This window comes from Hippopotamus amphibius, chromosome 14 (genome assembly GCF_030028045.1).
Source record: "Hippopotamus amphibius kiboko isolate mHipAmp2 chromosome 14, mHipAmp2.hap2, whole genome shotgun sequence".
NCBI classification, from domain to species: domain Eukaryota; kingdom Metazoa; phylum Chordata; class Mammalia; order Artiodactyla; family Hippopotamidae; genus Hippopotamus; species Hippopotamus amphibius.
In genome coordinates, this window is record NC_080199.1 from 75,680,228 (window position 1) to 75,693,365 (window position 13,138).

General features: G+C 48.8%; 1 protein-coding gene across 6 annotated transcripts; it reads left to right on the forward strand.

The window, feature by feature from the left end:
• Positions 1-1,275: 1,275 nt before the first annotated feature.
• MTIF3 (mitochondrial translational initiation factor 3) lies at positions 1,276-13,118 on the forward strand. 6 transcript variants are annotated; one of them, XM_057707801.1, is made up of 6 exons: positions 1,824-2,277; positions 4,298-4,468; positions 7,508-7,598; positions 10,203-10,657; positions 11,794-11,951; positions 12,900-13,118. In XM_057707801.1, exons 4-6 carry the CDS (start codon positions 10,204-10,206, stop codon positions 13,116-13,118), a joined length of 831 nt encoding a protein of 276 aa, XP_057563784.1. In that variant the 5' UTR covers positions 1,824-2,277; positions 4,298-4,468; positions 7,508-7,598; position 10,203. The 6 variants fall into 6 exon arrangements, with proteins under 6 accessions (XP_057563782.1, XP_057563788.1, XP_057563784.1 ...); XM_057707802.1 differs by lacking the exon at positions 7,508-7,598; XM_057707803.1 differs by lacking the exon at positions 4,298-4,468.
• Positions 13,119-13,138: the final 20 nt, after the last annotated feature.

A 13,138-nucleotide genomic window follows, 5' to 3' on the forward strand; every position in this document is an offset into this window, starting at 1 on the left:
TCCAGGTACCAATGAGGACTTGGTGTGAATTTACTCGAATCATAATCTCACCACACCGTAAGTCCTTGGTGTGGGTATTAAACTCTCCAATCAATTTCACACATTTCATTTAGTGTCGTCACAGACTTGTAACGCCACTGACTCATTTCACAAGGGGCGTTCAGCATTAAGAACGCCAACTCTGGCACCAGGCTGCCTGGGTTTTTTCTTATTCTTGAATCTGCTAGTTAACTGTGTGACCGTGGGCAAATCACTCACCTTCTCCAGGCTTCCCTTCCCTCATCTGTGAGATGGGGTGATTAGATTCTCCTGAGGATTAAACGACTTAGAAGCAGCGCCCAGGAGGCACGCAGCTAAATGCTGCAACGGCGGGCACTTACAGGTGACAGGCACCTGCCGTTTCCCAGGTTCTGTGCTGGTCACTCTCTCCCCAGATCCACCCTAAACAAGCACATCTCGCTATTAACGAATATCTTCCGTCGGCTCTTTCATTCTTCTTGTTTAACTTGGAAAAGGCCGACATGCAAATGCTAACCTTGGCCTTTGGGTCACACAGTATTTTTACGGGTTTACCACTTCGCTGTTTTCAACAAAACCTCCGTACCCACGATGCCCCTTCGACGCCGCGGATTGACCGAGGACACGGAGCCTCGGCCTTGGCTCTGGAGGAGCCGTGAAGGGCTGAGCCAGGCCCCTCGCCGGCACTGAGAGGTCACGCGCGGCCTGAGGACCTGTGCGATGACACAGCGGCGTGTCCCGCCGGCCTGCGAGCGCCCGACAGGCGCGGTGCGCGCTCACACGGCAAAGCGTCCCCCACCCAGGGGGCCGCCGCGGGCGCCGGCCACGGGTCCCCGCTCCGCCGGGGTAGCGGCGGGGGAAGGGGGCCGGAGCCGGCACGGCGGCCTGCAGCGGAGCGGCCGCGCGCCCGGGGTCGGAGGCGCCCCGGGGCCGGGCACACCGCGCGCCCGCCACGCCCGCGCGCCCCTCGGCTACACGCCGGCGCCGCTGACCCGGGCGCCTAGGGAGCCTCCGCTTCCCGAGGCCGCCGGCTCGCCTGCGCACCGAGCGCAGCCGCGTTTATGAGCTCCTTGAGGAAGCGTCCTACCAAAGCCGTGTTTTCTTAAGTAAAAAGGACGTGTGTGGAGGCTCTGGGCCCGCGGCGGGGACCAGGTGCGCGGCGGCCTCCCGCAGGCACCGCCCCCGGCGCCCGGCGTTTTCTGTCGGAGGACTTCGGGCGCGCGTCCTCGCGTCCCCGTCCCTTTAAACACGCGGGCCGAAGCCCCGCCCACTACGGAAAGCGAAAGGGTCTCAGCGCGGAGCCCGCGGGCAGGCTCCTTCGGCCGAACCTTAGCGATCGGCGGCCCGGGACAGGTAAAGCTAAAGGCGAGGGGCGCCTGCGGCGGGAGGACGGGTTCGCAGGGACGTGCCTGCGGAGGATGCGGCTTCGCGATCGCCCGCGCCCCAGTCCCTGCAAGGTCAGCGCAGCCCAGCCGCCGGCGGACAGGCCCCGCATGCCGTGCCGCGGGTTCGGGGGTTCGGCCGGGCTGTAAAGCCGCCTTCGGGCCCAAGCCGCTGCCCGCGCACCTGGGTGCCGCAAGACCTATGCCCGCCGCCGCCGCCGCCGGTCCTTCGGGCCTCCGGCCCTTCCGCCCGGCCATCCCCGCGCACGTACGAGCACGCACGCACGCACGCCGTACGACATTATGCCCCGTCCGGGCGCGGCGCGGGGGCGGGGCTCGGTGGGCGTGGCTGCCGCAGGTACGCGGCCTGTGGCGCGCTCGGGCCCCCGGGGCGGCCCCGCCCCCGAGTAGGCCCCGGCCCCGGCCCCGGCTCGGCCCCGGCTCGGCCCCGCCCCCCGCCCGCGGCTCGACTGTTGCTCTGAGCGGCCGCCGAGGCAGGTGCGGCGGCGGGGGTCGCCGAGCGGCCGGGGTTTCTTGCTTTCGCGTTCGTCATGCACTAGGCTCCGCGGCATAAGACCCCTGAAAGCAGTGAATGAACCGTCCTCCTGGAGGGCCGCAGCTCCGAGTGCAGGCTGTGGGAGGCTCCGTGCGAGGGCGCGCGGCGAGTGCGGGGAGGTCTCCGACCTCGGCCGCTGCCCCCCGTGCCGGGCGCGGCTCCGGGACGGGGAACCCGGCTGTGTCCCCGGCCTCGCAGACCGTAGCGGCTCGGGAAGGAGAGAAGCAGCAATGAGATGGTCACAAGAGGACGACCGTGGGAAGATGAGCTGTGCCCTAGCCTCATGTTGATGTCCTAAACCGAGGGGGAGAGCCTTTCAAGGTCAGAAAAGCCGGGGTGGTGTAGGCATGAAGGAGGTGTGTGGAGTGAGTCCAGGCGGTGGGAAGGTCCTTCTGGCCTCCTGGACACTCCTGGTCTCTAATATTCACGTAGTTTTAAGGCGGGCGGGCGGGCGCTGATGCGCGGGGACGGCACCAGCGTGGCAGAGGTCGTGGTGCAGGAGCCTAGTTAGGAGACTGCTGGGAATCCACAGGAGAGATGGAAGATGTCGTAAACTAGGGTGGTGGCGGTGGGTATGGAGAGAAGTGAGGGGGTTTGATTGGGATTCAGAAATAAAATTGAGGAGCCTTGGTGTTGGATTAGCTGTGAGAGTGCAGGAGAACAAAAACGGACAAGAGGACACGGCTGGGATAGACTGTGATGCTGGCCGCTGATATAGGGCGTTCTGGAAAGTGAGATGACAGTTTAGAAGATTGACATACAGGCATTAAGTACAACTTGCAATATTGAGTCTTGAGCTCAGGATTTAAAAGCTTTATAAAGAATGTTTCCTGGATGGTTAACTTATTTCAGTAAAGTAACTAAAAAATAAATTTAAAATGTTGTGTCTAAAGGAATGTGGTTAAGTACTTGGCCACGATATATGTTGGCTTTTTCCAGTGTTTTAATCAGTGTTCCGGCTCCTCAGCACGTCATCTGTATGGAGAGTACTTTGTACAAAATCAGAGCCAGCGAACAACAACCTCAAAGTCAACGCTTGGTGACTGCAGTGCTCAGCCCCGCGGGAGTGGGGCAGGTGGCACAGTGGGCACGCCTACAGGCAGAGGGACTTACTGAAACTCCTTTGGAAGGTGTGAGAGAAGATTCTTAAAGACATCAGAATTGGCTTTCACAAATTAATTTCACAAATACTTAGTCCACTAGAATCCATGTAACTTTTGATCCAATCTCCCTGGAAGGAATAGATATCAATATACAATATCAGCTATTAGGAAAGAAAAGCAGGGAGTGGACAAATAATAGAAATTATTTTCATCTCTTCAGTTGATAGGAGTTTGGTACCATGGGTGTTGTCAGATTATATGTTTAAGACTTGCACATTTCATTGTATGTAAATTTTGCCTCAAAGCGAAAAGAATTGTAAACAAATATTTAACTCTAGGTAATGATATGCATGCTGAAGTATTCGAGGATGAAGTGTACCAGTGCCTGCAGCTTAGTTTGAAATGTATCAAAACATAAATAAAATAGATGGAAAGAGGAATAAATAGATGGATAGATAAACCGAGGAGAGCAAAAGTAGAATCCAGGTGAATCAGTACTGGCATGTGGACTGTACAGTCTTTCAGCTTTTCTGAATGTTTAAACGTTTTCATAATAAAAGTTGGGGAAAGTTGTCCTGTAATAGGACTCTGTATTACAAGTTAATCACTAAAGGGATGTTGCCTATAAGCTTAGATTATATATAATGGCCCATTTCTAGGAACCCTGCCTCCTAGGTGAAGCTAAAATACCTCTGTTCAGCTCACAGAAAACATCCTGACCAGGCCCACCTGGGAATGACTGTAGGAAGGAAGAAATTAACACATTCCCCTCCAAAATCTGGCCAGAACAAGGACTTTACTTCCTCCCCTTTCAGTATAAAAGAAGCCTGAATTCAAACTCAAGGAAAATGGTTCTTAGCACACAAGTCCACCATCTTCTCGGCCTGCTGGCTTTCTGAATAAAGTCGCTATTCCTTGTTCCAACAACTCGCCTCTCGAGTTATTGGCTTGTTGTGCAGCAAGCAGTGCAAGCTTGGATTCGGTAACAGTCCTCAAAGAATGTGGTTCTGTTTAGACAACTGAAGACTAATGTGAAAGCATAAAGGACGCAGCCCCTAAGCTCACCTGAAATACACAGCAGATGGAAGTACCACATATTTATGTCAGAATTGCCCGCTTTATGGCTTAATGTTTAAATTATTTCCAGTTCTTATGGAATATGTGGATCAAATGCTAAAATTACTCTGTTGTGTACATTTGGAATAATGTAATTGACATTGTTTCTTACATCATCCTAGGACAGTTAGGGATAATGCTGAAGAGGTCCAAGAAGAGGAGTGAGGACAGAAAGTAGCAGGAGTTGGCAGGAGAGCAACCAGAGCCCAGAGGAGAGAGGGGTTCTGAGGGCATTTGTCAGTTTGTCCTCCAGTGCTTGGAAGATGTGGAGTTTTTCAGTGATCCAGTCTCAAGTAAGTAAGGAACAACAACAACAAAAGAAATCCTGTGTTTCTTTCTAGAATATGGAGTTAGCTACTGAATTAAAACTACCAGTAGATGCAGTTCATACAGCACAGCATGATTTCGATATGGTCTGAGTAATCATAAAATCAGAAACGGACATCTCATTCCATTAAATAGTGCATTTTAAGTAACTGACTTTAAGATAACTGGCTTTTTAAAAATATTTTTGGATGTCTCAGAAATGATAGTTGTGGGAGTGACTAAGTGTACCAGTATTGTTCTAAGAACAAAAGTATTTTTATTTTGATTTGGATTTTAGATTGGGTTCATTCAGTCTGTTATATATTTGACAGAGGTGTCAAAGACATCTCATCAAAGAAATTGGCTTCCTATTTTGCATCAACCTGGAAAGGTTAAGGGTAATCCCAGACATCCTAGCTTAAATTACTTGAACCGACTTACATTATAATGTTTTATTACTCATTTTCTTACGTCATCCTTTTTGAGGGGTCCTAACCCAGTGGTTGTTAACAGGAGAGGCGTAGGAAACATCTTGCATTTTGAAAAAGCATCCCCAGGTGATGCTGGTAGGCTTCTAGTTTCTGAGAACCACTTCTCTAAAACAGACATCTTAACTTTTAGCTATTCTGGTTAGCAAAAAATTGTACACATTCTACCTTAAACTGAAATCATCACCATTTATGATGGTAAGACACTTTTAGACTTGATTTGATGAAAACCAGATGGAGAAAGAAAGGCAATTTGCACTAAAAAAAAAAAATCAGACCATTAAGTTTGTAAAATTCCTTAGACAGAGCCTCTGGCTTAGACGTAGACTTAAAACTAATGAAGGGCATATATTTTTTTAAGATATATAAAGCCAGAGTGCGACTTTATTAAATTACAGTAAATATACAACTTACACAGACTGAAATAGTCATATTGGCGTGACTAGTGAATTTTTTCATCCCTGTAAGCTGTTGATTCTTTTTAAAAAGTTTTTAATTATGAAAAAAATTTAAACATATAGAAAAGTTGAAAGACTAATAACTACTCTTATAACCATAACCTAGATTCTGCACATGTTGCCAAAATTACATTTATATTTCCTGCTGAACCCTTTCAAAGTAAGCTGCAGGCTCCACAGCACACTTCCTAAGGCTTTCCTCAGGGCGCCTTTTTTACGGCCCAGAAAATTAACAGTTCTTTTCAGATAGTGTCTAATCCATCGTGAATCTGCTCCATATGCAGATTTTTCTCTCTCTATCCCCGTACATCTTTGTAGTTGCTTTTTTTTTCAAACACATTGCATTTTATAATTATGTCTACCTAGTCTTCTAATTCAAGTTCCCAGCGACACTGACTTTTTTTAAGACTGAAGCCAGTGGCCTTGTCCCACAGTCTGGATTTGTCACTGTTTCCTTACGGTGTCATCTCATTTGTTCCTCTCTGAGTTTGGTCCTTGTAGCCTTGAAAACTAGAAGCTAAGTCTAGAGGCTTGACCGGTTCAGGTTCAGCCCTTTTGGCAGGACTGTTTCACAGAAGGCGTCTTTGTTACAGGGGTGATGGCCACAGTTTGCATCTCCCGCTTTGCTCTGCAAGTGTTCTTTGGGTCACCCTTTGCCACCACATGATACCTTGTTTCCTCATCAGCTTTTTTTCCTAATGACTTTTGCATCCATCTTGGCCTGAATCAGTGATTTGATTGGAGGTGGCAAAATGGTGGTTTTCAAACTACTTTTTTCTTCCCTGTTAGCTGGCATTCTCCTCTAAAGAACACTCTTCTTTATCAGCTGGGGACGATTACAGTTCTTCCTAAAAGGGTAGGATAAATGCTTAGCTCTTCTTTGATGACCAATTTCCAAAGTAAGAAATCAGGGTAGTAGTACCATACAATTGTGGCAAATTAGCTTTCTTTTTCACAGATTTTTGCATATTCAGTGTGTTGAAATGAATTTCAGTCACTAATGTTTAAATTATCACAAATTTGGCCTATGGGATTCTCTTCGCGCTACCAAACTGTAAATGAAGTGTAAGTAAAATGATAATACTATCAGGGAAATCTGAAGACTGGATATTTGATGATATAAAGAGCAACGATTATTAGTTGGTATGAGTTTTATTGTGGTTATTCACCAGTTGAGTCCTCGCCTCTTAGAGATGACATACTGAAATGTTTACTGATAAGACAGGATTTACTCGGAAATAGTTCGTGGATGTTGGGGTCCAGGGAGTAGTAGTTGGCAGAGAGGAAGCACGGTGGCCCACGTGCTGTGAATCAGGGAGCTGAGTGATGGGTGCTTAGGGCTTTATTTTGCTATTTTTTCTGTACGTTTGAGAATTTTCCTAATAAAAAGTTTCTCAATTACTTGAATTTATGTTGATATTTGCGATTCAAGTTTAATATCACAGGTTTTTCCCTAATTCTGTATTCATATTTTTTTAATCTATGAAAAGTTTATTTTGAAGAAACATGGATATCTTCAACTGTGCTGATCTTAAGGACAAAATTAGCTAGTGTTGAAGTGTAATTACTGTGTAAGTCAAGAAAATGTAAAGCCTTTTAGAATTTGAATAATAGTAAAGAGCTTTTTTAAAAAAGCATAGTATTTTTCTACTCTTTACCTTTTCAAAGCTCTTCTTGGAAAGTGTTTTTAAAGTTTTAAAAAATTCTACATCGTTTTTCTGAAACAGTTTTTATTTTGTAAATAAATAGAATTCATTTATTAGTATAAAAAGTACTTCCTCCTTATAAAAAATTAGAGAAATAATGATAATTAGGAACAGTAGGGGAAAGAAAATCACTGTGTCTTCAACCTTAAGGAAACCTCAGGGTTCTTCTTAAATCTCTTTTCATCTTTTTCCTGTGCCTAGTTTATTTGCTTCCTTGTTTTAAAAAAATCCTACATTGTGAAATAATATTTTCTGTGTAATGGGCTGATAATCCATTACACAGGGCACATAAGCTTTTGTCCATAACTGCTAGTTTCATCCCAACTCAGTGAAATTTGGGACTTGATGCTGCTGCTCTTTTTTGGATGATACAGGAGGAGTCTTCTCCAGTGTCTTCAGACTTTTCTGCTTTTTGGCTTTGGGGCTTCCTCCACCAACAAGTATCTGAGTGTCTGTTCCTGAACAGTAAGTATCCCAGCTATTTAAAGCCCGGTTCAGCCCCACCTTGGAGCCTTTACAGCATCTGCAGCTGGAGTCCTCCCCAGCTAGTGACTGCCAGGGAACCCATTCACTGTGGATTAGACATCTGGCCGTAGAGCTCCCTGAGGTCAGTGGACATTTCAAATGCCAGCTAGGAATTTTTTTTTTAAAATAAAGCATGGATCATTTTATTCAAGGTTTATTCATACACCTGACAATATATCTTCTCATGATACTATAGAAAATCATCAGAAGAAAACCGACACAGTGGTATGATTGAATACTCCTGGAAAAAAAGATCCTAGCTGTTGAATAAAGGAAGAAAATATAAGGAGGAAAATTCAGTGTTTCTAGAATAAAAAGAGCTCACTTAGCAGCATGTGTGTGGTGGGTAGGATGGTGCACCTGAAGACCCGGAGGTTAAAGCCCCCAGACACCCCTCCCTCCTGGCTGTGTCCTTAGGCTCACGATCCCTCCAGCAGGGTGGGGCGGCCCTGTGGAAACACATGGCCGCATCCATGGATGTGACTGAAAATACTCAGCAGAGGAAGAAATTCCAGGAGTTCCAAAAAGCAAAATTGAATTTGCTGTGCCAGGCACCTATTTACACGTCATTTCCGTTGTATTAGTGTTGTAAGTAATCTAGAGATGATGTAAAGTACAGGAGCATGTGCCCAGGTTATGTGCAAACACTACAACATTTTATACGCGGGACTTGAGCATCCTTGGATTTTGGTATCCGTGCTCTCCAGCACAGTCCTAGACCCAGTCCCGCGAGGGTGCTGAGGACGCTACGTACTGAGACAGGCTCTGGGCGCTGGTGTTAGGAGCACAGCAGCAGTGAACAGAGTGGGTGCCTTACGTTTTCTCATGAAACTTGCATTCTAGTGAAGAAAGGGTATGCATGTTACCTGTAGAGAAGTGTATGTCGGCAGTGACTCTCTTCACAAGGCACGGTAACGGGTTTGAAAGGATGGGGTGTGCCATTTACAGAGCGGACGGGGAGGACAGGGAGGCCTCGCCGAGAAGCGCCCGCACCTGCGCCACCCGAGGGGAAGGGTCACACCCTGGCGGGGACGTGTCTAGCAACTACAGGAGCAGCAGGGAGGCCCGCGAGGTTGGAACAGAATGAGCGGAGGAGGACGTGGAGTGGGTGCTGTGGGCAGAGGTGGCTGGGGGCCAGGTCACGGAGGGCTCTGGAGTGAGATGGGGGCGGGGGAGGGCCGTGCGCAGAGCAGGGCCGTGATCTGACTTGCGTGCTGGCAGGGGCAGCAGCGGGGAGGGTGGCCAGGGGGCTGGGACCTGGTCCAGGCGAGCGACGATGGCATTTCAGGGGCAGGGCGACAGCAGGGGAGAAGGGGAGGAGTGGCTGGATCCTGCTGATTTTTAGAGGTTGGACACTGGGGTCTGCTGAAAGAGAAGGGTCGAGGATCACGTAGCTGTTCTGCGCCTGAGCATCGAAGGGTGTGTGTGCATATAGGAGACAGGAAGACAAGGGGGGGCAGGGGGAAGGCGGTTCTTCTTGAGGGTGCTGACGCGAGGGTGCCTGCTGGGTATCTGGGTGGAGGGGTTGGGTGGGCAGGTACCTCTGTCAGGGTGGGATCTGGGGAGGGTTGGAGCCAGAGCGAAAGATCTGGGTGTTACCTCACAGGGGGCGGGTGGAGAATGTGCACCTCCCATCACTTTCTGTTCAATTTACTGTTTATTCCCCTCACATCACTGGTCAACAGTGGGCATGGGTGGTGGTGACGGGTGGGAGGAGTGGGTTACGCAGCCCCGTGTGATCAAAGCTGGACCAGAGGGAACTTCCAGCCTTAACACACACCCCAGGTGATGCGCGAGCAGCTGCCCCGGGGAGCCCTCCCTGAGGAGCGCTGTCTAAGGCACCACGTCCATTTCTCTCTCATCGTTGATGAGCAGCACACCTGCCTCTCTGAGTTCTTGATTCTCTTGTGTTTCTCAGCAAACCGTACATGAGATGAATGGGTCCTTTCATCACTCCCTCAGACACTTCTCGGGTCTACCTGTCGTGTGGGTGGAAGGAGGGACACTTACTATGGTGGAGAAGCAACAAAAAAATCAAAAGCCTCTTACAAGTGCAGCACTCACAGCCGTGACGTCAAGCCAGCGTCCCCCTGTGCGCCTGACGCTGCGGTCCACCTTTGGCGGCGATGCCTCGCCTACATCGTAGCCTATGAGGCCACTTCAGTGTCAGGGTATTTCCTTTCTGAGAGTCCCGGTTAACTGTCCCAGGCAGCCAGCTCCCTTCATGGAGTTCTCTTGTAGACCGTCAGATGTGCTGATAAATTGTTCACTGCATTCATGAACAGGTGTTTATGACTCACCAGGGATCTCATGTATTGCTTCATCCTGAATAAACCCTTAGGATGTTCTTTGCTTCTGGAGCTGGCACAGTAAGATCCATGGGGAATGGAGTCAAATGAGGTGATTTTTAAGTGTCTTGCGCACGGACCCGTATCACTCACAGATGAGGTTCCCACAAGCTCGCCCACGCCTTCCGTGTTCCACAGCATCAACTCACGGGGATGAGCGACTGGATCTTAATGAACTTTTCTCCCTGCTTTTTAGGATGGCTGCTCTTTTCCTAAAGAGGTTAACATTACAAACCATCAAGACTGAAAATACCTGCATTAGAAGATGTCTGGGTAAATCCATTGGACAAAAAGCGCCGGCACTGCCGTCCCACGTTGCCTCCGCCCCAACATCCTGCCTCGTTCCCGCAAAAGCTTTTAGTACTGAGGACACCCAGGATGAGAGAAAAAAGAAAAGAAAGAAAGAACCGTCATTTAGTAACGTTGGGAGAAAAATCAACGAGCGCATCATTCAGGTGCTGGACGAGAAGGGCCACGACCTGGGCCCCATGCACCGGGCGAACGTGATCCGGCTCATGGCCGAGCGCGACCTGCGGCTGGTGCAGAGGGACCCCAACGCCGAGCCCCCGCGCTACCAGCTCCTGACGGGCGTGCAGATCCACCAGGAGCGGCTCCGGCTCAGGGAGCTGGAGCTGGCCGAGCCCAAGCCCAGTAGGTACCTTGCTGTCTGCTCCCGAGCTCTTCAGGGCGGCAGAGCCACTGTTTAAATCTGGTGTTTGCTGGGGCACCTGTGACAACAGAGCAGTGAAAACTGGAAATTTCTGTTTCACCACCGTTCCTGTCTTTTTTTTGGTCCACTTATTTCTATTCCTTTTTTTTTTCCTTTCTGCTCTGTGTCCATCATCTCTTTCTTCACACCTGTGTAAAATGAGGGAGAAACAAGGTGATCGCCACCAAGATGATGGGGAAACTTTCCCCCTCTGACCATAGCCTGGCCTCCCGGTGCTGGGCCGGCAGAGTGATGTGTGGGTGTGACGACGTGGGAGAGGTGGGGGCACGTTCCTGGTCTTGTCCTGGGCTGCTCACCTGTCTGGGTGCCCTCCTGCTCCACTCCCGTGTCTCTAAGCTGGGGGTGTGCAGTCAATTACACGGGAGTGCTTCCTGACTGCCGTGATTCCCAGAGCGCCCCCCCACGCTAATTTCTTTACAGTGAGGGTAGGAACACTCACTTATGAGTTCTGCCACCTCACTTGTCAGACCTGGTAGGAGCTGTAAGGAAGCATTAATAAAAGAACTACTTTCTAGAAGAACTACTTTTATTTAAATCAAAAAGCACAAAGAAAAAATATAGCGGCTTCCCTGGCAGTCCAGTGGTTGGGACTGCACATTCCAATGCAGGGGTGCAGGTTCGATCCCTGATCAGGGAGCTAAGATCCCACATGCCTCGCCGCCATAAAACCAAAACATAAAACCAAAACAATATTGTAACAAATTCAACAAGGACTAAAAAAAAAAAAAAAGGAAAAAAAATACAATGAACACCTGTTACCCACCACCCAAAATAAGAATAAGGATCGACTGGTTCCTTTTAAAGGACCATTCCTTTGCTTTCATCAAACAACAGTAACGGTAAACAGAAGTGTTCCCAGTTTAAATACTCATACTTGGCAGGTAAAAAACTGGTGTTTTACCTTGTGTCTGTCTCCTGTCTAAAAGCGTTTCCTGGTGTGTGAGACTGTCAGTGAGACAGGAGGGCCATGAGGGGCCCTGCGGCAGTGCAGGCTTTAGGATGAGCGTGTTGTAAAGCCTCGCACAGACTAGCACCCTGTCTCACTCTTTCAAACCAGGACCCACGCTGACAAAGGAACTGACTTTCTCTTCAAATATTGGACAACATGATTTGGACACAAAGAGTAAACAGATTCAGCAGTGGATCGAGAAAAAGTACAAAGTTCAAATTACAGTAAAGAAAGGGAAGAATGCAGAAGAGCCAGAAAATAAAATGGTGAGTAAAAGCGGGCATGACCGACTGCTTCTGTTTTTTTGTTTTCTTATTTTAAAACATCTGGAAAATGTAAAGGCAGAGAAAACTACCCAGTACTTCTACCCATTGATAGTAGCTTTCCAATCTGTTTTTCAAAATGCAAAATGTACACATTACTTTTTTCATCGTAGCATAAACACTTTGCCACGTGGAAACACTCCACTTTATAACTTATGGGCTATATACTATTCTATTTTACAAATTGTAGAGTATCTAACACTTAAATAGGAAAACTAGAAACTTTACGGGTCCGTCTTTTAAAGTCTGTTTCCTCTTTGTAAAGGCCTACGAGAAGCATTACATATAAAGTCAAACTGTCTTCTAGAAAGTGTCTATTAGTCCCAGGAAACGTCTGTGGAGTAACTACTTTGCCTCTGGGGTTAGACAGCTTGGCAGCAGCTGAAAGGCAGCATTTATTCCAGTGGCTTTCAACCCTGGTTCCACGTTAGAGTGACTCAGGCCTGGGACCCAGCCCAGCTGACCCAGAATCTCTGGACCACGTGTCTCGTGTTTTCTAACCCCCCCCCAAGGACTCTCTGAACGAATGCTGGGAGCAGCGCTGGGCTAAGAGCCTGGGGGATGAGGAGGGGCTCTGGCAGTGCCCAAGCCCACTGCTCTGCACGTTTTTCGAGAGGGTGGTCTGGGCCAAACAGAGCCCCTTGGTGCCACGATGGGGGATTTAAAAGTGTCAAGCCTTTAGTGCGTTAGCCTAGTTACCTGGAGGCTGTGTAACCGCCTGGTTACTGCACAGGTTTCAGTCCGCCTAACTGGGTGTGTATGGTCTGATTCGGCAGATCCCTTCCGTAGCAGCAGTTCAAGAGTGCTGGGTTTATGGGTATTAGAGCATTAACACGGGAAAGAGTCAGAGCTGTTGGTTTTAAATTAGTTTCTGGCTGTTTCCCTCTCTAGGAGGAGATATGTAACCGCATACTCCAGGCTCTGCCTGGAACAGCTACCTTCTCATCCAGGCCACAGCCCATCAGAGGGGGAAAGGCTGTGATGTGTGTTCTGCGTCCCCTGAGCAAAAAGGAAGAGGACGCGAGCAGAGCAGCTCAGGGGACCCAGAGAGGAGACGCTCTGAACAGAGGAAACGGAAACGCTGGGGCATCCGATGCGCCGCACCAGTGATTTTAATAAAAACGTGCTTC